Source organism: Setaria viridis, chromosome 3 (genome assembly GCF_005286985.2).
Source record: "Setaria viridis chromosome 3, Setaria_viridis_v4.0, whole genome shotgun sequence".
Taxonomy (NCBI): Eukaryota; Viridiplantae; Streptophyta; class Magnoliopsida; order Poales; family Poaceae; genus Setaria; species Setaria viridis.
This window is the reverse complement of record NC_048265.2, coordinates 12,474,017-12,500,572: the sequence shown is the minus strand read 5'-3', so window position 1 is coordinate 12,500,572 and position 26,556 is coordinate 12,474,017. Positions and strand designations below refer to the sequence as shown.

At 49.3% G+C, this 26,556-nt stretch overlaps 2 protein-coding genes and 1 pseudogene across 2 annotated transcripts; 2 read left to right on the top strand and 1 right to left on the bottom strand.

Moving 5' to 3' along the window:
- Nucleotides 1-633: 633 nt before the first annotated feature.
- On the top strand, nt 634-1,794 carry LOC117849903 (protein OXIDATIVE STRESS 3 LIKE 1). The gene is made up of 2 exons (XM_034731638.2): nt 634-1,117; nt 1,234-1,794. The coding sequence occupies exons 1-2, from the start codon at nt 873-875 to the stop codon at nt 1,475-1,477; spliced, it is 489 nt and encodes a 162-aa protein (XP_034587529.1). The 5' UTR covers nt 634-872; the 3' UTR covers nt 1,478-1,794.
- Nucleotides 1,795-2,002: 208 nt separating this feature from the next.
- Nucleotides 2,003-5,847, bottom strand: LOC117849902 (uncharacterized). Its single transcript, XM_034731637.2, has 6 exons — nt 5,363-5,847; nt 4,470-4,592; nt 3,958-4,051; nt 3,028-3,110; nt 2,856-2,945; nt 2,003-2,747 (listed from the first exon to the last, which is right to left on the bottom strand). The coding sequence occupies exons 1-6, from the start codon at nt 5,579-5,581 to the stop codon at nt 2,247-2,249; spliced, it is 1,110 nt and encodes a 369-aa protein (XP_034587528.1). The 5' UTR covers nt 5,582-5,847; the 3' UTR covers nt 2,003-2,246.
- A 3,043-nt stretch (nt 5,848-8,890) lies between these two features.
- Nucleotides 8,891-26,556, top strand: part of LOC117849049 (putative leucine-rich repeat receptor-like protein kinase At2g19210) — a 30,239-nt pseudogene continuing 12,573 nt past the window's right edge.

The window sequence follows — 26,556 nt, the reverse complement described above, 5'->3', positions numbered from 1 at the left end:
TCGCAGGGAATGTTACTTTGCGGGTACCACGCCGTCACCGCGCCGGACCCACGCGCCAGGGCCCAGATGCCACCTCTCTTCCCCAGTCAGTTCGATTCGAACCAAACCGGGACCCATGCCATGCTCCCGACCCCGCAAAGTCGCAAACTGAGATGAGGATAAGATCAAGCAAGGGAGATCAGACCGGGGCGCGGAACAGATTCCGGGGCCCAAAGCCATGTGTGGCAGCGCCGGAGTGGACAGCCAGGCTTTATTAGCGCAAACACCCATGGACCGTGGGGTCCCGCCCGGCTCGTGTCAGCGTCGATGGCATCGCCTCGCGCGCTGGACGACCCGATTCGTGCCGTGTAGCCGCGCCGCGCCGGCGGCGGCAACGGCCGAACGGCGGCGATGCGAGGGGACGACGGACAGAACGGCTGCAAACCGCGCGCGTTATCGTGCTTTTTTCTTTCCTTTTGTTTGCTTGCGTTTCCCCGCAGCGAATTGCGCACGTTACTTGTGGCAGCGTTGGTCAAAGGACCCCGTACCGCGTCTGAATTGTTGAAAGCGAGCGGGGAGCGGAGCGGGGCAGGCAGGGCGCGTTATCCCGTCGGGCGCGGCTCGGGTCGGGTCGGTGTGGCCGTGCCGGGGCGGGGAGGGCCTGTATATATACTCGCCACAGCACCGGCGCAGCGGAGGGCCGAGGCCAGTGGGCAAACCCCCCGGGAGAGATCAGCAGAGAGGTAAAGGGAAACGAAACGCAAACGGCTGAATCAGAGCAGCGTTTCTTCCGGCCGGGCCGTTTCCTTTGGGTTTGGGTGGGCAAGGGCAGCTAATAACTAGCGAGGTGAGAGCGTGGTCAGGTCAGGTGAGGTTTGCCGACAGCGAGCGACATGAGCTTCAGGCTTGGGGGCGCGGTGGGGCGCGAGGAGGGGGACGAGGAGCTGTTCGAGACGGCGTCGTACGTCTCCGGCGGCGAGGAGTCCGACGCCGACGAGGGGGACCACTTCCCTGACAGCGGCGCTGCTGGGCAGGGCGACCAGGACCACCAGCGCTTGTTCGTGCCGCAGCCGCTCCGGAGGATGAACTCGGACAGCATCTACGACATGGCGTCCATGATGTCGCAGCTCCCAGCCAAGTAAGTGACGCTACTAGCTCTCCCCCGGGCGGTGATGAACTCGGACTCGATTCCTCCTCGGAAGGGTTAATTAAGGATTTCTTGGGCTGACCGCGCATGAACTTGCTATGGTGCAGGAAGGGCCTGTCGCGGTACTACGAGGGCAAGTCCCAGTCGTTCGCGTGCATGTCGGAGGTGCGCTGCCTGGAGGACCTGCGCAAGAAGGACAACCCCTACCAGCAGAAGATCAAGTCCTGCAAGAGCTACGTCGCGCTGGGAGGGATGGCAAAGAAGCCCTCCTCAGGCTCCTGCGCCAACCTCAGCCTCGCGGCCGCCAGCGGGTTCAGGACGACGCCGATTCAGAACGGATACCATCAGTAGGCGGGGGCGCTGCAGACCGCACCCGCAGGAATGTTTTTGTTCTTGATGAGGGTCTCTGGAAGTTTTTCTTTTTTGTTTGTTTTCCCTTTCTTTTCTCCCTTCTCTTCCCGCTTCATCTGCGGGGATTTTTATTCACGGGCGCATTAGTCCGTCAGAGTTTTACGAGGTGTTCAACTGTTTCTTGCTCCGCTATCACTAGAGGAACCTTGACCGTTTCGTACTTGCTGTTCGGAAGGGAAAAACACTCTTCTATGTGTACTGTAAATACGGAGCACAACAGTGCCAGGGAGGGAATCATCGACCATTTTACTTCTTTAGTTCATGTGTATCTTGTTTTTCGAAAAGTTATGTGTGGATGTTTCAATCTAAGCATCTTTTAGAGGCCCACTTGATGGTGATATACCGAGCTTTTCGGCTCTATATTGTCACAGCAGAAGCCCCTGCTGGTGGATCCATCGACAAAATGGCAAAACATCAAACAAACTAAATTCAATTTGTACCTTAGTGGCGAACATGCGCCAGGCATTCCATCAAAACATGCAAACCTTTTTATTCCAGGAAAACACTAGGTACATTACAACCTACAATAAGGCAAGCACTCAAATATCTCGTTCGCCGCATAACAAAAACAGTTCTCTCCCGAAGAACAAAGCTCCCTCAACATACAGTTCTCTCCCGCCGCAGGCTTTGCAAACTCATGCCGCTAATTACACTCTGCCGATGTACAACGTGCAAAAAGGGATCGCAGAAACCATTGTAGAAAATCTACCTAGCAGGCCCGAACCTCAGTCAAACGACTCGGTGGTGGTTCGCAGTTGCTTGTAAGCTTCAAGGATCCAAGGAAGCAGGAGAGCTTCCTCATGATCGGCTTCTGGCGGACCACTACTTCCACTTCAACATCACCCTTGCCGGCACCGGTGAAGGTCTCGTAGCCCTCGAGATCTGCTTCAGTTACGAAGACCAAGTCATTGCACCCGGTGGGGCTTGCTGGCCTGGGCAGCAAACTTCGACACCGAGGTAAAACAAAATGCTCGCTGTCAAACTCGGTGGTGGCGTAGCCATAAACTTCCGGGTCTGCGACAGATGCTTCACAGGATTCTTCATCAGATGTTACTGAGAAATCTTCATCTGTGCTCCGTATGGAAAGGCACCTGCTGGTCAGCATGCTAGACTGTTCGCTGGATTCCTCATAAGAAAGTGCTGAGCAGGTTGGGTTCGAGCTCTGAATCGCAAGGCATCTGGCATTGAGTGTGCTAAACGTTTTAACAGCCTGCATTAAAAAAAGTACGACAATTCAGCAACCATGGGTGGGAAATCTGGAGACTGAGTAACCACTAGCATAGATGCAGTAGAAAATAGCTGAGGTCAGATTGCATACCTCCCATTGAGCTGGCGCTAAAAGCACTCTGGGCCTCACAGATCGTGCATGATCCAAAGCTGTTTCAGGAGTCATATTCCTGTACTTTATCTGCATGTAATACATATAGTAAGTTTTATATTAATGCACAGAAACAAGGCATCTAAAGCCTAAGCGGATCAGTTTGTCCTACCAAAAAGCACAAAACTATAGTGGTGCTTCGTCCCCTTCCGGCCTTACAGTGGACATAGGTGCTACCACCTTGCATTTCATTCCCTGGAAAAAAGAGTACATATCATTAGCCCTGGCTGCCAGACTTCCGCACAGATCTTCATAGAAGATTTACTACTATATTGTTGCTAAAGCCGTGGAGCATTAGCATTGTGGTACAATGTTTCTAAGTATCTATTCATATTGGACCTAGCATGCTCAATGACGCAGAATCTCAGAGATCCATTACTATTTCCTACTGTGAATCAGTATGGTTTTTTTGACTTCTTGTTATTTGATCAAGTCAAATGGATTTGCTTTTGAGGATTATCACCAGACATCAGTACTCGGACAGCAAGGAAAGTCAAATAGGAGTGTATTAATAGAAATATTTAGAACCACTGCCAACGATAATGATGGTCAGCACAATTTAATAAGCTATCTTTCCTGCTCCTTAACTGATTAAAGAACCACCATTTTCTAACTGCACCATACGGATTAGCTCACAACATATCACATCTGACATACACCATGACAAGCGATATCAGATATCCATACTCCCTCCATTCTTGAATGCTTGATGTTGGTTAGTTCGATTTTGAACTAACCAACATCAAACACATAAGAACAGAGATAGTATAATCTCAACCTAACAGATGTAATGATTTACTTTGAAGTTGACATAATGTAAAATTACATATAAAAATAATATGAAAGCATGCTTCCCCTAAATTCTAGCAAACCACTACCACCTACTTCCTGATCTGAATTGAGCACCACAAAATTAGCATCCTAAAGCTGAGTTGGCATCTAGCAAGACATGGCATCACATAAAAGTACTTAAAACCCTCAAAGGCAAATAGAAATTGAAATCATGTTTGGCATCATGGTTCAGAAAAGACATAATACTTACGATGGATAAAATCCACTGCTCGACAAATATGCTCAAGCGAGGGGGCGAACAGGTAGTCCCTTGTGGGAATTTCAAGATGATTGATACCGTGAGACTGAAAAACAGAATTATATAATTATCTAGATCAGAAGAAATTATTATAAAACTTGCGATATATGGTGATGTACAGAACAATATCTTGCTATCTCCCTACTTCATGTCTACCAGTGCCAATTTGTCCAGGTGATTTTGCTGATTGCACAATGCATAACAAGGCAATGAAATGACATATATCATTAGATAGTCTGGCACCTTATATTTTGCAGACACATAGATGATAATGAAATATCTGCTATTTCTACAATGAGTTCAGCTTGAGCTACATATTTCCAACATAAGTGTGGTATTATCAAGGCATAGATACTTAGGTTGGAATATAGACTATAGTTCTCTCAGTCAAGTGACAACAATTATAAGTTCAGATAGAATTTATTTATTTCTTCAGCTAGAAGATGAGGTAAAGGAACATTTACCTGGTATAGGGATGTTCGAACCAGAGTTTCATAGGGTTCATTCAGTGTGACAACTCCTCTAACTCCAAGTTGCTTCAGGCGTGGAACATCGCTAGGGAACGGAACAGCACCTAGCAAAACATACTGAAGATAGAAACGGTAAGAACACCAGGTTACGATATCTATTGCAAATTAAAAATGAATGGCTACTGTTTTTCCATCACCAATTGAACTGATCAGCTCCAACGGCTGGACATATATGATACATTATTGCATTTAAAAATTGTTGCCCAATAAAAGCATGACATTGCAATTGCGATGCAAAACAGAGAAATATAACCGTACAGATAACAAGAAGTGCTCCTCAAATTTCTCGTGATGGAGAAACTTGATTTACTATTGGTGGAATACTCGAATTCAGCCTATCTGAATTAAGCTCATAATCCCTACATGCATTCTATGAAAACAGCAACACATACATAGTGCCCAGCAATACCAATAACACAAAGGCATACTGCACAGATCGAACACTGAACCAGAGCAAGCCAGAAAAGCCTGCCCAGTGGGAGAATAGTGGCACAATTCAGATATATGTTTGTATGATTCTAGTATCGATCCTTATTAGAATAAGTGTTTACAATACTAATCAGATTCCGCATATGTTTGATGAATCAAGGCCTGGAAGCCTGCCCTGGAGGAGCAGCAACTGAAAAAAACAACAACAACACAGCAATATAGCTGTCCCCAATTTTTATCAAGCTCCTAATCGCGTCCAAAACACAAACGCAATTTTCCAGAACACGAGAACACTGACGCAATTTCCAGAACACGAGAACACTGACGCAATTTCCAGAACACGAGAACACTAACGCAATTCCAGAAGATGGAGATGGAGACGGGCGGAAGATGCGCACCTGGTCGACGCTATCCCACCAGCGGAACTCGGGCTCGAACCGGTTGCGGACGACGTTGTAGAGCAGCGTGGGGTAGAACAGGAACCTCGCGCCGGCGCCGACGAGCGCGCGCTTGGCCTTCAACCGCACAACCGCGACCACCTCGCCGCCGCCCCTCGCCTCCTCCTCCCGCTCGTCGTCCTCCACCTCCAGCCCATCACGGAGCTCCCGAATCCTCATGCCCGCCCGCCCGCCCGCACGGATCGGAGCCCCAACCCGACCGGCAAACCCTAGGAGCCGACGCGCTTCGCGGTGTCCTCCCGCGCTCCTCGATTTCAGGGGAGCGGAATGGAGAGGGAGGGAGGGATTTGTGGATCGGGAGGGGTGATTAACCTACTGGCTTCGAGACGCCAAAATGGGACGGGAAGGAAGCGGGGCGGCTCAACAAAACCCAGGACGGACGATGACGGCGACGGGGAACAGGTGGCGTGTTTGGTTGCGACAAATCTGCTTTCCCCTAGGTTTAGCGCTGATCAGCGGATGAGTCAGTAATTGGCTGAGGTGTATTTTGCGGATTGGTCCTTGGATGGTTGGATAATCACCAGGGTTCATATTTAGGTCCTCCACTGTATTATACTACGCATTTGGGAAATTGGGTGCTACATGAAATCAAATGCTTAGACACCTGAAGTGCTAAGCAAACTATCATTTAGTCGTACTTTGTTATGTTGGTATTTTCTCATTTTCTAGCGTGCCATGCTAAATAACATTCGAAAATATTCACAACACAAGATAGCATGTTGGGTTTCCTGGAAATTTGTTGCTAGTAAGTTTTTGTTAGCTTATTGTAGACAAGAACCAAAGCTATGGTAACGTATGAAGATCATTGTGCCCAGGCCCCCAGTCTTTGTGTCCAAATTATTGACGGCTATAGCGTGCTTTCGCAACATGATGGCCGGAAAAATGCGCGCACATAGAACAACATTAACGTCATAGACAAGGCTGCGAATGCAAAATCGACTAATGACCGAGCCAACCAAGCACGGACCTCTAGTTTTCTTTTGCTTTTATTCAGGCGGACGTCACCTCGATGGCAACCAGCCTAATCACCGAATGAGCAAATGCAGGTCGCTTTCCGCGCGCAGCTTCCACAGATCAGTCATCACAGCGATCCAGAATTCCAGATGCCAAGCCGGCAAGCCCCGCCACATATTCCGGTTCGCGAAGAGCGGCGCTACGCTCCCGAGCCGTTAGCCGGCGTCCGATCCTGACTCGGGACCTCCTCAGCCTCCGCACGGACCGGACCCACGTCGAGACCGCTTGTGGCTTTCAGAAACCGCGTCGCCGTGACCGCGCCCGCGGCGGCGTGGCCTCGTGAGCAACTCCCGTATCCGTAGGATGAGGGATGCTAAACTCGAAGGTTACGTCGGATTAAATATGAGCTAATTATAAAATTAATTGCACAGATGAAGTTTAATTCGTGAGACGAACTTTTTCTAGAAATATGAACGAATGGAAGTTTAATTTATTAAAGCTAATTAATCCATCATTAGTAAATGGTTACTGTATCACCACATTGTCAAATCATAGACTAATTAGATTTAATAGATTCGTCTCGCGAATTAGACTCCATTTGTACAATTAGTTTTGTAATTAGACTATATTTAATACTCCTAATTAGTATCCAAACATTCGATATGACATGTACTAAAGTTTAGCAACACCCCTTGACTCTCCATTTGACTCTTTTTGAAAAAAAATTCCTCTTTTATATTAAGTTGCTCCCTCCAACAGACTATCCATTCCCCACTCTCCAAATCCTAATAGTTAGTTTCCTCTCTAAAAATTTACACTCTCCATCCACTCAGCAGCCTCTCCATTTCACACTACAACAGACTCTTCATTTCGCACTCTCCATTTTGCATATTTGACAAGTCCAACCCGCTTACTAAGTTTGAAGAGTGTGAGAGAGTATTTAGTAAGTTGGATAGGATGACCATCTAAATAACAACTCCGTTGGATCGTGATTTTTCAGCACACTTTCCAAATTTCGAAGAAGATGGCAAGGCTGTTGCCCAGCTCCCCGCCGAATTGAGGGAACCACGCATGTGTGTGTGTCTGGACTCTGCCACTCGCGGGTGGGCGCCGCGCCGCGAGTTCGTGTCAGGCGTGTCGGCCGTTTGAATTTTGCTGTGGGCTGGGCCAAAATTCGTTTTAAGCTGAGAGAGCACCCCGAACGAACGATCTCTGCAGCAGCAGAGAGAGAGAGAGAGAGGAGCCCAGCAGGAGCGACACAAAACGCGGCCCTCTGGCGCCGTGATACGCAATTGTGAAGCCAGCGCTGCGGCGCTGCCTCATGAAACTTGAAAGCGAGGACCTACTGTAAAGCAACAAACTTGATTGCAAAATTATCGGGCACAGTGAAAACATGTAAAACACCCAGAGCGGCTTTTTCAATCAAGTACTCTCTCCGTTCCAAATTATAAGTCATTCCAACTTTCTTGGAGAGTCAAACATTTTTATGTTTGACCAAAATTATAGAGAAAATTACAAAAGTTTATGGCACCGAATAGATATACTATGAAAATATATTTAATGAAGAAACCAATGGTACCTATTTGATATCATGAATGTTAGCACTTTATTGTATAAATTTGGTCAAACTTGAGATGATTTGACTCTCCAAGAAAGTTGGAATGACTTATAATTTGGAACGGAGGGAGTATGATGCAACTCGATCCTCGCAACATAAAAAAAATTATCTGCTTCGAAGAAAGAATTTGCATTTTGACTGCTATAACTATGTGTTGTGCTCAGGAAATGGTGTTGAGTCTGTGGAACACCTCTTCTATGTCCTCTCTCTCTCGGAAACGTGGGTAAGTTCTGAATCTCGATGTCCAAGCAGACTTGCAGCCTGTTCAATTACTGAAATTGCTCAGGCAACGGATTAATAAGCTTTCTTTCATGGAACTTTTCATTCTACTATCCTGGGAGCATCAGTGCCACTCGAAATAATGCAATTTTCAAGGAAAGACCAATATTAGTTGATATATGCAAAGGTACCTTCAAATTTGAGTTTGCCACTTTGCCATGTCATCCATCGAGCAAAGAGAAAATATTTTGCTCAGAGTGGGTAGAAGCTCTTTTGTAACTTCGACACCCCCCCCCCTCCCCCTTTTTTTTCTTTTGCTGTACCTCTTTTGTTTCTAATATTAATACATAATCAGTAGCAGTCATGACCCCTCCTGTTCCATAAAAAATCTGATCTGATTCCCCTATGAAATGATTTCATTTCTGCTCCTATTTGTCTTACGACTACTTGAACCAAACACTATCTTAATCTAATGACGTGTGTACGAAAAGTCCCATACACATGATACATAGCAGTCTTAGTCAATGCACACTTAGATATGATGTTGGATTATTTCTCCCCCACAAAAAGGAATTTCTGGCCTGCAATTTCCAGAGCGAAGAAGAGTCTGAAGTCAACTATCTGTGGGCCCACTGCCATCCAAATCAGCACTAATCACACACAGCTACTGACCTTATGCTGGTCCCTTCAAGAGTTAGCCAACGATCGGATGGCTATCGAAGGGCCCACTTACGAGGAACTGGTTTGTGTATGTTTTCCCAGGGGGCATCGACGACCTACGCTATGTCAATTGTCAATGGGCTTGCAGAATTGTAGCGGATAGAATGTGCTGACGTGGTTGATTTTCTTTTTGGCAGTGCTGATGCAATCAATGTGCTTGGCAATTTTTTTTTCTTTGATAACAGAAACCTACGGATAGGAAATAGGGATTCAGTATATATGTATAGATGTTGGGTACTTTGCTTGTGCAATGAAGCATTCGATCATTTCAATGGCAGCAACGCTGTGTTTGTTGCTGCTTATTTTCCTCCTGCTCATCGTCACTGTCGGCTGTCGCCACCGGGGTACTCCAAGCTCACGCAGCCCAACAGCATCAGTATGCTGAACAGCTCCATGATTTACAACATTTTCAGATCCTACTGCTTGCAAATTCTCCTACATATGGTACGTAACAACTTCTTCAATATCCAGTTTGTTTAGAAATTAGAATGATTTTTTTTAAAAAAAACTGAGAATCTATAGCAGTTTCCACTGATGTCATGCAGGGTTTAGGTGCCGGTGTTTATCCTCACACTATCACTACCATACAACCATTCTAAAAAAGCTGGTTGTCCACTAGGACAAGCTTTGTACTGACTACTGCATAAAAATGTGCTGAATAGATTAAATTTTCTGTAGTCCTGATGCGATTAATAATGTGCTAAACAACTGGTATATTTTCGGTCCTTATGATAGAGGTATCTGGGAGAAATGTTACTTGTTCACCATCTAGACTAGGATTTGCTATCTATAAAGGGTACCTGTACCTAGTAGTACATAGATTTCAAAGCACAGACAGCGTGTTTGGCTCCTTGCTTGTGAAATTGAACAGTCACAATGCCGAAAAGAATGGTGGCACCGTCGTGGTTGCTGCTTATCGGCCTCGCTGCCGCTGCCACCGCCGGGGTACTTCAAGCTCGCGCACAGCCCGACAGCATTGGTATGCTCAACATCCCTCGATGATTTCACAGTTAACGTTTCATATGGCATGCACAGATTGCATAGGAATCAGAACATAGCTCTATGTGCGCCCATCCATGCAAGATTGAAGGAGAGGTGTTTTTGCGGTTGCAGGTTTCATCAGCATAGACTGTGGCCTGCCGGGGACGGCGAACTCCGTGGACGACGACACCAAGCTGTCATACGCCCCGGACGCCGCCTTCACCGAGGCCGGCACGAACCACAACATCTCTGTCGAGTACATCAAGCCGACGCTCTCCAAGCGCTACCTCAACGTGCGAAGCTTCCCCGACGGGACGCGCAACTGCTACATGCTCCAGTCCCTCGTGGCCGGGCTCAAGTACAATCTCCGCGCTGAGTTCATGTACGGCAACTACGACGGCCTCAACAGGCCGCCCATCTTCGACCTCTACGCCGGCGTCAACTTCTGGAGCAGGGTGAACGTCTCGACCCTGGACGTGGTGGGGAGGCTGGAGGTCGTCGTCGTCGTGCCGGACGATTACGTGCACGTACGTTTGCCTGGTGAACACCGGTTCGGGAACGCCGTTCATCTCCGCGCTGGAGCTGAGGCCGCTCAAGAGCTCGCTCTACCTGCAAGTGAACGCGACGCAGGGTCTGGTCCTGCTCTCCCGGCGCAACTTCGGGGCGACGGATGATTCGAACATTGTCAGGTGAGCAAAAGATCCCAGTCCATCACCTGTTTTTTTTTTAATTCATGCACGCTAATCAATCCGATAAAAAGGCGCGAAATTCTTGAGCTCGAAAATAATTGGTTGGCTAGGTACCCTGACGATCCACACGACAGGATATGGCTCCCTTTTGTCAACACCGCCAAGTGGGAGGAGATATCGACGAACAACAAAGTGAGGAACCTAGACGAAGACAAATTTGAGGTGCCACTGCTAGAGAAAGCCCCTCTACCTAACCCCCTTTAGTACCGGTTGTGCAACCAGTATTGCTACTTCGGTACTAAAGGGGGTGATCAAATAATCGAGGTATTAAAAAATAAAAAAATGAAATCTCGCCGCCCCCACCCTCCCCGCCCCCTGCCGGCCCCCGCCAGCCCCCAGCCTCCCAGGCCCTCGCCCTGCCACCGGCCCCCACCGCCCCCGCCCTGCCACCGGCCCCCGCCGACTCCCGTCGCCCGTCGCCGCCTCACCTCGCCCCGTCGCTGCTCCTCACTGCCAGTGAGGGCGAGTGGAGGGGGAGGGGAGGCAGAGGAGGAGAGGAAGGGGGTGCTGAGAGAGAGAGGAGAGAGGGAGAGAGAGAGATAGGAGGGGGGAGGCGGATGGATAAGAAGCAGCCGGGAGCGGGTAGCGGAGGGGGGATGGATAAGGCAGCGGATGGGAGCTCTTTATTACAGGGTGGGAGCTCCACCCAGTACTAAAAGTCACCCATTAGTACCGGGTGGTGCCTTAGGGTCTTTAGTACCGGGTGGAGAGCCCCCAACTAGTACTAAGGCCTGTTCGTTTTCACTGGATTGGTCTGGAATGAGACCCAATCCGGGTGGATTGAAATGGCCGGGAATGGAGTCAGGCATGGTTTGTATTCGCTGTTCGGTTAGATTTGGCCTGGCCCAGTTTGGTTTTCCCCCTCCACTCATAGCCCGGAATCATTCCCCACCTCCTCCCCTCCGGAACGGATCCTGGCCACTCGCTCGACTCGGTCTACTCTCGATCCTCCCTCTTGTTCAGCCTCCCGTCCCCGCCGGATCCGCGCCGCCGTCCCCGCCGTCTCCGACCGCCTCCGCGGGGCCCAGGAGGCCTTCGTGGTCGCCGAGGTGGCCGGCACCGCTGACATGGAGGCGTTCCTGGAGGAGCTCAAGGGCGTCACGCTCGAGGCCAACCGCCTCCGTCGGGGCGTTCTTTCGAAGCTCGTTGCCACCGCCGGGGGTTACCAGGCAACGCTCTACCTCGAGGCGCTATCGCGCTTCGTGCTATCCATGCACGACCCCGAGGTGCTCCGCCGCTTTGACCAGTGCCACCCCTTGCCCGGTAGCTAGTCCCCCGACTTGCTCCCAAGGTCCGTGCCGTTTCTTTCTCTGTTGCTTCATTTCTTTCGTTCGTGCAAATTCTTGGTTTCTGTATTGGACACACATGGCGTTCCTATTGGTTCTGATATTCTTGTTGGTGGTCAGATTAATCTATGTTACAAGTAACTAGAGAAACAGTAGGATCAGTACATCTGGAGTGATGCGTGAGTCTGATTTCAGAGTCAGAGTGCTATTGGCTATTTACTTACTGCTTGTGCCTGTTGATCATGCAGGCATCTTTGAGAAGCACGAGATGGGGTAGCAAGTGCTGGGCAACGAGGACCAAACCAAGAAGACAAAGTATAAAATTGTATGATACTCTTGTCCCAGTTAGATACAATTGGGTACAGATACAATGGCTGCTTCCCAACATGCAATTTTTCATATCTGATGCTCATGAGAGCTCATGTTCTTCTTCACTTGTGTTTTGGCAGTGGCCAGTTGGGTGGTAGGTGGTGGTGAGCGACTCGAAAACGTTTGCAGCAGCGTCCTGTGGGCAGCTGCGCCTCGTGGATCCGACTTGGACTCCAATTTCCCCCCAAGGAACCATGTCGCCAGCAGTGACGCCTCAGTATTAACCCTCCTGAGAATTGACTTGATACCAAATCTTTCATGACCTGTTTGTTATGACCTGTTCGTTTTGAGTGGATTGGTAGGATTAAATCCGGCCAAATTGAGCGACACAAGTGGAATCACTCAAACCGGGTCTGGAAGTAATCCTGGTCGGAAGCCAATCCGGCTGAAATGAACGAGGCCTAAAGGGGATCACGGGGGACTCCTGAGATACTATCTGTTAGATCCAGTATTAATGTGAGTATTAGTATCGGGTAAAAAACCAACCGATACTAAGGGTTAGGACCAATGCCTAGTTTTTCGTAGAACTCTTTTACGGTGCACAATACTACGCTATACTATTGTTCGAAAAGGACTCGTATGTAAGGATCCGACGGTTGAGATTAATTGTATACTACTAAAACCTTAAGCTGTAGTATAGGTAGTATGCATGAGTAGTATGGGTAGTATAAGGGTATTATTGGAAATATGTAAAATGACATTGTTGTAATAGATCAAATCAAATCTTTGTTAATTATAATCTTATTTCTTTTTATTCCTCCTCATTTCCAATTGGTCGCAGGTTGCGACTGGGGCTCCTCATTTCCAATCGGTCACAGGCTCCTCTAGGGCTGCAATGGGGCGGCGGCGCCAACTCCCTAGCGGCGGTCAATGGAGACTCTGGCGGTCGGTGACGACTATGCGGCGGGCGGCGGCGACTCCGCAGTTCAGGAGATGTGCGCCGCGCTGCTGCTCCACGGTACCTAGGGTTGAAATGGGGCGGCGGCGGTGACTCTGCGGTGGAGATTCCAATGGTCAGCGGCGACTCCGCGGTTTAGGAGATGCGCGCCGCGTTGCTGCTCCACGGCGGCGCGGGCTTCGACGCCCGGAGGTCGGTCGGCGCCGCGGCGAAGCGCGCAGCCCGGCTCGAGGAGGCTGCCGGCGCGCAGTGTGCGCCACCCGTGGCAATTCCTTCGTTGGGTTTGCCGTCGGCGACCGGCTGGTCAACCACGGATTCAAATTCGTGAGGTATGTAAAATTGGCCAGATAGATTGGGATGTTGCCAGAGAGGTTATTGTAGGAGAGATCCGGTGTTTCCATGCTCGCTAACTTGCCATAAGAATTTGGAATCAAATCTTGAATCGAGTTGTGTGATAAATTGAGGTGGGTTAGCATCTGTAGTTGTCCGAATGAATCTGGAAGGTCACCGAGTAGCTGGTTGGTAGAGAGATATATCTTGTTTATTGTGTTCAAGCTTCCTATATCATCTTTGAGAGTACCGATCAAGTGATTGTTTGAGATATCAAGTTCGATAAGGTTGTGAAGATTAAATAAACTCTGTGGTATGGTTGAAGACAACTGGTTATGGGACATAGAAATGCGTTGTTATTTAGGGAAAACAAAAGTTAAACTACCTTGAGGAATATGATATTGCCAATGAGTTCCTATTAACATCTAAACTAGTGATCTCCACGTAGAAATGAAATGAACTTGATTGGTTTGGAATACTCGATCATCATAGATAATGAAGTAAACACGGAAAAAATGGAATGTAATCTATTTTTCATTGTCTTCCATCGTGTATGTCTCCTCGGCATCGGTAGCTTTGTATCCTGGACTTCCTTTCACTTTGTTCCACGCATAGTTAACCAATGTGACAGCTAGCTTGAGCCTGAAATTAGTCATATCCTTCTGCACATAACAAATACAAATGCCTGTTAGCTGTAGTGTAAGATGGGCATATATTGGGTTGCTAAATTTGTGTTGTTCAACTTACCTGTGTGAATAAGGAAGATAATTTGTTTCCGGTCCAAAGCTCCATGAATTTCACCGTGAATAGTCCACACGATGTACCGCGAGATTATTTGGTATTTACACAAGTTAGGAAGTACTAATTATGGGAACCCGAATATATTGACAAGTGTTGATGTGCTTGTACTTGTCAATCTGGATTGTCCTTTTGATGCATTCAATGACTGGCCATTCTTTGACTTGGGTGTCCTTCCACCTATGTTCTTTGATCAATTGTAGGTCTGCAAGGCGTTTCATACGGTTCTGCAACCCTTGCAACTGAGTTCAATACAATCATCAGTGGTTGAGGTAATCATGTATAATTTGTTATTAAGTAGTCGGTACCAGATTATTAGTGTCTCACCAGTTGATGTAGTTGTGGCCGGCGAGTGGCAGTCCCCTTGGAGTCAAGTACCTGAATGACACCCTTACGACCATTGATGACCACCAAATACCAATGACAATCTTTAATGTTGATTGGAAAGAAGACCTGAAAAACTTGTTTTGTTAGATGTTTGCCTGCGCCAAATCAACCTTATATAGTTGTAATAGGATGCAAGTTGTACCATGTCATTGTTGAGATAAGTTAATGTCTGATATAAATGGAAGTTGCCTTCTTCTTTATTTCGTAATGAAGCGATGGTATCCCCACATATCATGTTGGCATTGTAAGTTGTCTCTAGATAGGCATATCCATCTTCCCTTTTGTTGATACTAGGTTGTGCTTTTAGTAATCGGATGTAAGCATTCATAACCTTTACTTGCAAGTTAAACATCTTTAGATTGTAATGTTGAAATAGAATATTTTTATGTAGAGATATACTAACCGAATCATTCAGGAACATTTCACTATTGAGAAGGCACTCTAGATCCTTCCTTGTTGCTGTGTAAATACCAATATCAACCAAAACTTTATCCTGTGATGTTGAATTGATGTACTGGACAGTGGACAACTCATCTGCATTGATCAAATACTCTGCGGATAATAGTTAGATGACTAATATTATCTATGTATTGTTAAAGAAATTCGCATGGAGTAGTACCATTTGACGTGCTATCAGTTGATAGTGGTTCATCAGGCATCACAACATCTGGGATCTCTTCTTTTTCCTTGTTCTTGTTGGGTCAATGATGTTTTGTGCCAATACTGTACTCATATTGGATGTTTGTTTGTTGGATGGGTTTTTTTTTGATGATTCGATGGATTCCTCGCTGTAGCTTTGTGCTTTGGTTGTGCCTTATCCTCCTTTATGTTGATTTCAGGCTTGCCTATATGTGTGCCCGTCGCCTCTAGCACGACATTTGTAGGTTGTCCCACTTCCCTTGATTCCTACAAGTTCGGAACGGCTGCAAATGATGGTAGTCGAGCTCGAAACTGAATGAAGGTATTGTGGCGGAACCACCTCGGATTAGCTTGATTAAGCAGGGTTAAGCCGCCTAACATGCGACACTCCTGCCTAAACCGAGTTAATACGAAGTGCCGTCGGATTTCCTCCGATTTAACCACTTAAACAGGATCGAGTTTAGCAAACCCACACGAAGGTGAGTGGTTACAGAGAAAACAATAAGTCCACTGAGTTGAAAAAGTTTTACCCAAATAATTCGGCCACAAAATCCAACATCAGAGTTTTACAAGATTCCGAGAAAACAGCCGAGAAAACTAGCGGAAGACTTCGTCGGGGTCGGATGTCCGTGCGAGGCCAGCCAGAACATCACTGAGTCCTCTCCTCGCCGTCCGAGGAGGGGTCCCACTCGACCGTCCAGCCTGGCGGGAGCTGGGGCGGCCAAGCACCAACCAGAGAGGGGTCGAAAGCAGCAACCTCACCTGAAAACAGAAGCCACAACAAGGCTGAGCTACTAAGCTCAACAAGACTTAACCGATAGGAGTGAGGGCTACTCCTCCTTCTAGACATGCAAGCTGTTTGGCTGAGGGGTTTGTTTGCCAAAAGCACTAAGTAAAAACCCTATTTCCAGGTTTTAGCTCAGGTTCTAAGTTCCATTACCAGTCTAGGTTGTGCAACCTATTCTAAGCAATCATAGAACCGAACAAGATGTATAGATATATCAACAAACATGTCATCCTTAGGTTCCTCATTTACTCAGGGTGACATAGCGATCAAGCAATCTCAAGCTGTGAGAGGCAGACAAATCGATTCGAGTTCTTTAACCATGCATGGTGAACCTAGCCTCACGACATCCGCGCACCCGGAGGTCGCTTCCTGTGTCGGCCTTCCCCATCAATCCCCTAAACCGTGTCGGGCCCATTTCCTTTGGTGCAAGGCTCCACAGACCCAGCCTCTGCCGTTCTGTGACCACGCTTGCCACCACGTGCGACAACCAGCAGGGGAAACTCCGTTTCAAGAACAATGGGGCGACCGCTCACGTCTAGGTTCAATCCGGTACTAGGCTTCCTCATCCCATACTAAGTATGAGACTAGTACTTGCAAACACTTGATCACGAACACCACCACTGTGGGGCCTTAGCAAGATTTCATAGACAGACGGGGCGACCATCCAACCACCAAAGAGTTACCCAAACCTGCCCCGTCCATCGTCCTTATAGTTATAACAGGAGAGTAAACATGTAACTCCTATAACTCGCGGGGTGTGCTGTTCTTACCTCCTTGGTGGAACAGGAAACCTGGGAAACGCTTGTTCAGATATTCGTCTGTTTCCCATGTTGCTTCATCTTCAGTGTGGTTTATCCAGAGGATCTTGTACATCTTTACCACTTGGCGTCGGGTGTGCCTTTCCTTTTGGTCAAGAACTCGATCTGGGTACTCGGCGTAGGTCAGGTCGGGCTCTATTTGAAGCTGTCCTTGCTCTAAGATCTCTGCTGGAACTCAGACACACTTCTTTTAGTTGAGACACATGAAAAACATCATGTATGGCAGACAACTGTTCTGGGAGTTGGATCCGGTAAGCAACGGGTCCACATATCTCCACAATCTCATAAGGGCCAACATAGCGGGGAGCTAACTTGCCTTTGATTCCAAACCGTTGCACTCCTTTGGTTGGGGAAACTCGAAGGTACACATGATCACCAAGGTCGAACTGCAGGGGTCTTCTCCGCTGGTCGGAGTAGCTCTTCTGTCGAGATTGGGCGGCCTTGAGATGTGCTTGAATTACCTTCACTTGCTCTTCGGCTTCTGCCACTAAGTCAGGGCCATAGACCTGTCTCTCCCCTGGTTGGGACCAGTTCAAGGGTGTCCTGCATCTCCGGCCGTACAGGGCCTCAAACGGTGCCATCTTCAAACTGGCCTGATAGCTGTTATTGTAGGAGAATTCTGCTAAGGGCAGACACTTGTCCCAGTTTTTATTATAGTGGATAACACAGGCTCTTAACATGTCTTCAAGAATCTGGTTGACTCTCTCGGTTTGGCCATCGGTCTGAGGATGATACGTCGAGCTTCGGATGAGCTTGGTGCCCATAGATGCTTGTAGTTGCTCCCAAAAACGTGCCACAAACTGAACTCCTCGATCGGAGACGATGGTCTTGGGTACACCATGTAGGGAAACTATACGGTCGAGGTACAACTCTGCATATCGCTTGACTGTGTAGGTGGTGCGAACAGGAAGGAAATGTGCCGTCTTGGTCAGACGGTCCACTATAACCCAGATGGAATCACACCGTTGAGTTTGTAAGGGGTAATCCAACTATGAAGTCCATGCTGATGTCTTCCCATTTCCAAGAGGGAATAGGTAGCGGCTGCAAGGTTCCTGCTACCTTCAAATGACTGGCCTTGACACGTTGGCAGGTGTCACATTCTGAAACATAACGAGCTATCTATGGTTTCATTCCACTCCACCAAAAGGTTTGACGAAGATCATGGTACATCCTATTGCTGCCAGGATGGATTGAGAACTTGGAGAGATGAGCTTCATCTAGGATTTGCCTCCTCAATTCGGGGTCGGCGGGTACAACTAGTCGGTTTCCATAATACACACCTCCCGTTTTGTCCTGACGGAATTGCTTATATCCTTCATCATTTCCTGATATCTTACTGATGATCCGTTTTATTTCTTCATCCTTAACTTGTGCTGACCGAATTTGGTCCTCCAAAACTGAGTCAAGGATGATGTGACTAAGGGTTCCATGAGGAATAACCTCCAAACTTAGTTTTCCCATCTCGTGACACAGGGTTTTGGTGAAAGCTGTTGACAACAAGCAGTTGCAATGGGGTTTGCGACTGAGGGCATCGGCTACTACATTTGCCTTGCCAGGGTGATAGTGTACTTCCAACTCATAATCCTTTATCAACTCCAGCCATCTTCTCTGACGCATGTTGAGGTCGGCTTGAGTGAAGATGTACTTAGGCTCTTGTGGTCGGTGTATACGTTGCAGTGAGCTCCCATTAGGTAGTGCCTCCATATCTTCAAGGCATGTATTACTGCTGCTAACTCAAGGTCATGTGTCGGGTAGCTTAGCTCATGAGGTCGTAACGCACGTGAGGCATAGGCAATGACTCGGCTGTCTTGCATAAGAACACATCCGAGTCCAGCGCCAGAGGCGTCACAGTATACGTCATACGGCCTAGAGGGGTCGGGCTGAGCCAACACTGGGGCGGTGGTCAGCAAGTGCTTCAGGGTCTTGAAGGCCTCTTCACACTTGGTGTCCCACACAAATTTGACCTCCTTCTTCAGCAACTCGGTCATCGGCTTAGCTATCTTGGAGAAATCCGGTATGAAACGCCGATAGTAACCTGCAAGTCCAAGGAAACTCCTGATCTAGTGTACGGAGGTAGGAGACTTCCATTCCATGACTTTCTGCACTTTACTGGGATCCACGGCGATACCGTCTCTGGAGATAGTGTGTCCCAGAAACTTGACACTATCTAACCAAAACTCACACTTGGAGAACTTTGCATAGAGCTGGTGATCTCTCAGCCGTTGGAGAACTATATGAAGATGGTGGGCATGCTCTTCCTCGTCCCTCGAGTACACTAGGATATCATCAATGAACACCACTACAAACTTATCTAGCTCGGGCATAAACACCGAGTTCATAAGGTACATGAAATAAGCGGGTGCATTGGTGAGTCCAAAGGACATGACTAGGTACTCGTACAGTCCATATCTGGTAGAGAAGGCTGTCTTGGGTATGTCGCAGGGTCGAATCTTTATTTGGTGATAACCAGAACGAAGATCGATCTTGGAGAACACTTTTGCTCCGGCTAGCTGATCGAACAAGACGTCAATGCGTGGCAACGGGTACTTGTTCTTGACCGTCACAGCGTTGAGGGGTCGGTAATCCACACACATGTGTAGACTGCCGTCTTTCTTCTTTACAAACAGGGCGGGGCAACCCCAAGATGATGTACTGGGTCGAATGAAGCCCTTTTCCAACAGATCATGCAACTGGGTCTTCAATACGGCTAACTCAGCGGGTGGCATCCGATAGGGTCTCTTAGATATCGGGGTTGTGCCAGGAATCAACTCTATGGAAAACTCCACTTCTCTGTTAGGGGGCATACCCGGCAAATCTTCTGGGAACACATCAGGGTACTCACAGATAACAGGGAGGTCTTCTAGACGGGCTCCCAAGAGAGGGTAGGCACAAGGAGTCAAAGACTCAGGATGGGTCAAGGATAGGGTAGAACTGCCATGGGAGGGTGAGCTGATGTAAAGAGATCGGGCTGATGTATCTAGAACAACATGATGTCGGGCCATCCAGTCCATACCAAGGATGACATCTATGCCTTCTAGGTCAAGGATGATAAGGTTTTCCTTGAAGAGGGTGGGGCCTAGCTGGAGAGGTACAAGAATAACGACCTGATCCGTCGTTATCCTTCTTCCAGGAGTGGCGATCACATAGGGTTCCTTAGTGTGACCGACACTTAGCCCACATCTTTCCCTTGCTTCCGATAAAGCTATGAGAGGCTCCCGAATCAAACAACACAACAACAGCTTGATTTAAAACAAGGAAAGTACCCGTCATTACTGACGCACCTTCGGGGAGTTCGGTCAAGCTGGTGTAGTTGAGTCGGCCTTGTCGGACTTGCACCTTGGGCCTCCTTCCTCTGGCTGCCATGGGGTTCTGACCTTGCTGCTGATTCTTGTTCCTGGGGCAGTCCTTTGCAAAATGTCCTTCATTGCCGCAGGTAAAACAACGATTACTGGCTGCCGGGCGAGGTGGCGTTGGCAGGGTCGGCCGGGGCACTTGCGGCTGGAAGCCTGGAAAATGAGGCATTGTTGCATGCGGGGGTCGGGCGATCCATTTCCCTGACTGCTGGGGTCGGCCAGGGGCTTGTGGAGGGATCATCCGGAACCTTCGAGTCGGTGGACTCGGGAATGCCACAGAGGCTTTCCTCTTCTGGTCGGCCTTGAGGGCTTGCATGCAGTCCTCCTGAGAGATGGCCAGGTTGACCAACTCGTTGTAGGTGTCCACCCTGATGGGGTTCAACCTTTCCCTGAGCTCCAAGCTCAGTCCTCGGTGGAATCTGTCCCGCTTCTTCTCGTCTGTGTCCGCATGATAGCCAGCGTAACGGCATAGGTCATTGAAAGATTGGGCGTAATGCAGCACATCCCGAGTTCCTTGGGTGAGGGCCAGAAACTCGTTGAGCTTAGGCTCCAGGAGACCTTCTGGAATGTGATGCGCTTTGAACTCCGTCTTGAACTCGTTCCAACTGACCACGTGGCCAGCCGGCAGCATGGCATGGTAGTGGTCCCACCAAAGCCGTGCGGAGCCACGCAGCTGCTGGGCTGCAAACCGAGCCTTGTTGTGATCGGGGCATGGAGCGGTGAGGAGCTCGAACTTGGATTCGATCGTACGAACCCATGCGTCAGCATCGAGCGGTTCTTGTGTCTTTTGGAACATCGGGGGCTGCGTCCCCAGGAAGTCCTCATACCGCGCGATATGCGGCTGCTGCTGAGCTCTTCCACCCTGTGGCGGTTGCTGTTGTCCTTGCACCAGATGCCTTAGCAACTCAGTTTGAGTTGCTAGGATTGCCTCCAATGGCGATGGGGGCGGGGGCGGGGGAAGATCCTGTCGCTGATCACTACCACTGGGCATAGATCCAGACCTAGTGCGGTGCGCCATCTACAAGAGTTAACGCCCCATTAATTTCATAACCTTAGGTGTACTCCAACAAATGGAACGTATAACTTAAATCCTTTAATGCGACTCTTGCCAATGGTGTAACACACGTCCTCACAAGGAAAACACATTTTTCTCATTCTCAGTGTAGATAACCTCTACCTTGACCTGGTACTCACTCCAGGCGAACAGGTCATATCCAACTCCTATGTTCCACTTAAACTAAGGGGTCGGATTGGGCGGTCCCTTCGAGAGAACAGGGGTCGGCAGCGATCCCTACTGAAAAAAAAGGTCGGACGGGACGGAAACCGCCTCAAAGGGTCGGCGCACTCGGTTTCGCAAGCTGGGGTCGGCCCAAGAGCAGGTTCTCTGAACACAGCATGTGGCGCAACTTACTCGACCTATCATCCACACCATACAAGATGAGAAAGCTATGCACCGGGGTTAACTTTACACACAACGGTGTTTCAACACAAGGGGCACTCAACTCGAGGCTAACCTATTACAACTTTTCCAAAATCTAGGCTGCCGAGGAGTACAACAAAAAGATGGTTCCCGGAGAACTTTTAAGCTACCAATGGACACTATGAGTCGGAGAAGGGGCGCCATCTTCTTCTATGTCCATGCTGGACGCTCCCTCATCTTCCTCAGGGTCCTCCTGAGCTTCGAGCTGCATGTTGAGGGCATGCATATCCTCGAGCTTGGCTTGGTGCTCCTCCAGGTGGGCATTGGCAACTGCTAACTCCATTTCCACCTCCATCTTCTCCTCCGAGAGCTCTATCATGCCGTCCACGAGGTCGGCGACTTCTCCTTCTAGCTCGGAGATCCGATCTTGCATATCGTGGATCTGGATACCACGCTGGATCAGCTGGTAGGTTTGGCCTACCATGTCTCTTCTTGCTGCCTGGAGGTGACCGTGGGTATCTGCTGCCGTCCAGGCGAAGAGGGTCATGGCTCTCCCTTGAAGCTCTATCAACCGGTAGAGAGCGGCCATGCACCGGATGTTGGTGGAGATGGTGACCATGGCGCAGGTGGTGGCCAACACCTCGATGTTCCCGACGCGGTCAAGCCAGGCCGGGTCCAGCCGGTTCCTGACGGGGAAGAGACCGATCGGGTCTAGCGTGATCTCCACGGGATGCAGCTGACAAAACTGGGTGAGCAACTGAAGGGCGGCGGACTCCCATGTATCTTCCGGAGAAAGACCATAGGCTATTATGCCAAGAGAGGGCCAGTCGGGCCGTGTAAGGGGAGGTGGTACCAACGCTTGCACCTGGCACGTCTGAATGCCCTGTTCCAGATATAACCGCCCGGCATACAAGGGCGGAGACTGATACCCAAACCACTTCAGCGTATCCCACAGAATCGCGGGAAACCCCTCGAAATGCAGGCACGTTGACTGGAAGGTACCGTTCGCTCCAAAAACCACATGTCCAGGGACAACCATCTGGAACCAAGAAAAACCGAAACCACGTGAGATAACTCCAAGGATCAGGGGTCGGATAGAAAAGCAGGCGGGTTTCACCGAGAGCAACTAAGAGAAACTAGAAATCCTTAGATCAAAAGAACTCTTGCGGACAGGGTTGCTGCTGAGAAAAGGGACCGTACAACCTTGTTAGATATGACGCATGCACGGCCTACCTCACTCCTAACCAAAAACAACTGCCCGAACCTTGGGTCTTACGCGGTCAGCGCCGGTGACAAGGCAACAATACGTCTCTCCCTATAATAACTAGTCGGTTCTAGCAACGTCTCTTAACGAGCGCGGTTAGCAACCTGCAGGAAAACACCACACACGAACCTTCCATGCCAGCACTCACGAAAGCGTTCCCAAACATTACCGCTCATTATAGGAACGACACCCATGCGTTTAAGGCTGCATGGACAGCACTCAACCGTGGAAATAGGCTCCCTTTGAATGGATCCGTATAACCCTTCGCATACTCGTGATGCGGAATCGGCACACGTATGACAAACGTGGCGAAACAACCGTGCTGATAGGTTTGTTGGAATCGAACCGTACCAACCTTCGTATGGACACATACGGAACCTGCGCACGTGTAACAGACGTGAGCGAAAACAACCGCGAAGATAGGGTCCTTTGAATGGAGCTCCCTATCAACCCTCGCATGCTCGCGATGCGGAACTCGGCACACGTATGATAGACGTGGCGAAGTGCTGGAAGGGTTAGCAAAATAACCAAATACTTATTAGTCACCTAAAACAACCCCAAAATCCCCTAGGGCCTCTCGCACTAAGTCATCCTTAACGATCGTACGAGATTTTTTTTTGAAAGCTTCTTGCAACTTTTACCCTTTCAAGAAATGTGTAGGGCTTGTTGGGTTCTCTGAAATGCTAAACACGGCTCTGATACCAGCTGTGGCGGAACCATCTCGGATTAGCTTGATTAAGCAGGGTTAAGCCACCTAACATGCGACACTCCTGCCTAAACCGAGTTAATACGAAGTGCCGTCGGATTTCCTCCGATTTAACCATTTAAACAGGATCGAGTTTAGCAAACCCACACGAAGGTGAGTGGTTACAGAGAAAACAACAAGTCCACTGAGTTGAACAAGTTTTACCCAAATAATTTGGCCACAAAATCCAACATCAGAGTTTTACAAGATTCCGAGAAAACAGCCGAGAAAACTAGCGGAAGACTTCGTCGGGGTCGGATGTCCGGGTGAGGCCAGCCAGAACATCACTGAGTCCTCTCCTCGCCGTCCGAGGAGGTGTCCCACTCGACCGTCCAGCCTGGCGGGAGCTGGGGCGGCCAAGCACCAACCAGAGAGGGGTCGGAAGCAGCAACCTCACCTGAAAACAGAAGCTACAACAAGGCTGAGCTACTAAGCTCAACAAGACTTAACCGATAGGAGTGAGGGCTACTCCTCCTTCTAGACATGCAAGCTGTTTGGCTGAGGGGTTTGTTTGCCAAAAGCACTAAGTAAAAACCCTATTTCCAGGTTTTAGCTCAGGTTCTAAGTTCCATTACCAGTCTAGGTTGTGCAACCTATTCTAAGCAATCATAGAACCGAACAAGATGTATAGATATATCAACAAACATGTCATCCTTAGGTTCCTCATTTACTCAGGGTGACATAGCGATCAAGCAATCTCAAGCTGTGAGAGGCAGACGAATCGATTCGAGTTCTTTAACCATGCATGGTGAACCTAGCCTCACGACATCCACGCACCCGGAGGTCGCTTCCTGTGTCGGCCTTCCCCATCAATCCCCTAAACCGTGTCGGGCCCATTTCCTTTGGTGCAAGGCTCCACAGACCCAGCCTTTGCCATTCTGTGACCACGCTTGCCACCACGTGCGACAACCAGCAGGGGAAACTCCGTTTCAAGAACAATGGGGCGACCGCTCACGTCTAGGTTCAATCCGGTACTAGGCTTCCTCATCCCATACTAAGTATGAGACTAGTACTTGCAAACACTTGATCACGAACACCACCACTGTGGGGCCTTAGCAAGATTTCATAGACAGACGGGGTGACCATCCAACCACCAAAGAGTTACCCAAACCTGCCCCGTCCATCGTCCTTATAGTTATAACAGGAGAGTAAACATGTAACTCCTATAACTCGCGAGTGACAGGAAATCACTCGACTTTTACCGTCTCCTAATTTAAGCAGTGCAACTACTCGGTCCAACAGCTAGTGCTCAGATCATTGGGATAACTAAGTCATGCATCTAGGGTTTCACACAACTCCTATACGTAAATGCACAAGCATGTTATAGAAGGCATGTGCAAGTCTGGTAAAACACATAGGACTTTCATGCAACCGGGGCTTGCCTTCAAGCAAGGAGGACGGGAACTGCTCGACTTCGGGGGCGACTTCGGCTTCGGAGGACAGGAGCTCGGCTACAGCTTCTTCTTCTGGCGCCGGGTGAAGCTCGTAGAAACCGTCGGCGAGGTGCAGCTCTACACGAATGCAATGCAAGGGTTAGCTTAGACAGTTATTTCACAGCAACATTGGCTCGCCTGAGCCCAGAAACTTGCAACAAAGAGCAGGAGGATATGGTGGTTCGAGAGCTGATGATGATCAAGAGGTAAGGGTAGGAAAGGAATTAGTGATCTGATCCTTGAACTAGAGGATGTGATAACTGGGGTCCTTGGACGCAAGCGCTGAAGGGTTCCCAAGTTTTATACATACACCCTCGAGTTGAAGAAAAAGATCACAGCCAAGCCCTCGGGCAAGGCGGATAAGGGTCGGCGGAACAGACAGGGTCGGACGAGGCGGAACTGGGGTCGGGTGGATAGGAGGGGTCGGGCGAGGCGGACTGGGGTCAGCAACTCACCTTCTTCCTGAAAGGAAAGCGTGGGATCGGGAAGAAGCGAACTTGGGCGGAGGGACTAAGGCTTCGAGCAATGGCTAAGACTGGCAATGCTCCGGCGGCGGCGCTGCTTATTGCGGATCACAAGAGAGCTTGTATGCAGCACCGAGGAGCAAGCTGTTGGTGACTTGGAGCAAACTGAGGGAGAACTGAGAGAAGAACTCCTCAAGAACTGGGCGGGCGGCGCTAGGAGCTTGAGCAGGGAGCTAGAGGAGGCTGAAGGCAACAAGAGCGGAGGGAAACTCCGGCGACGGGGGCATTCCTTTTATAGCTGCTGGAGCAGAAGAAAGGAAACGGCGCGGAGAGAGAGAAGGTAAGCGGCGCGAAGGCCGGGGAGAGGCAATGGAGTGCTCTGCCGGGGCGGCGATTGAGCAAAGAGGGCGGTGGTGCAGAACTCCGGGGGTGACGCAAGCGATCATTGCGTTCTGCCATCAGGGCGGCGTAGAGGCGGGTAGACTGGTGGTTGAGATTTGGCGGAAAGCGGGCGTCGCCGTGCGGGAGGTTTGATAGAAGCGACCGGCTTAACGGCGCTGGAATCGAGGGCGCACAGGTGAGAAGACAGACGGACGCGGCGCGGGGGAGAGCGCGGAACAACAGATTGTTGGGCGGCTTCTGACGGAGCGGGGAAAGGAACTATCGCGGCCGCGGTCGGGATTGGCGGTGGAGGAATCGTCGTGTAGCGGCGACCGGGCGGCGCAACTGTGGCTGAAGGGACGGAAAAGACGGGCGACATCGGGCTCTGGGGCCGGGATCTGGTGGCGTGATGATGGGCGCGGGAGGCGAGGCTCTGCAGAAAGGGGTGCAGAGGGCTTCCGCTGCTATTGGGGAAAAGGGGCGGGTGAAACCACTCGGTTGCTTGCCAGAGACAAACTGAG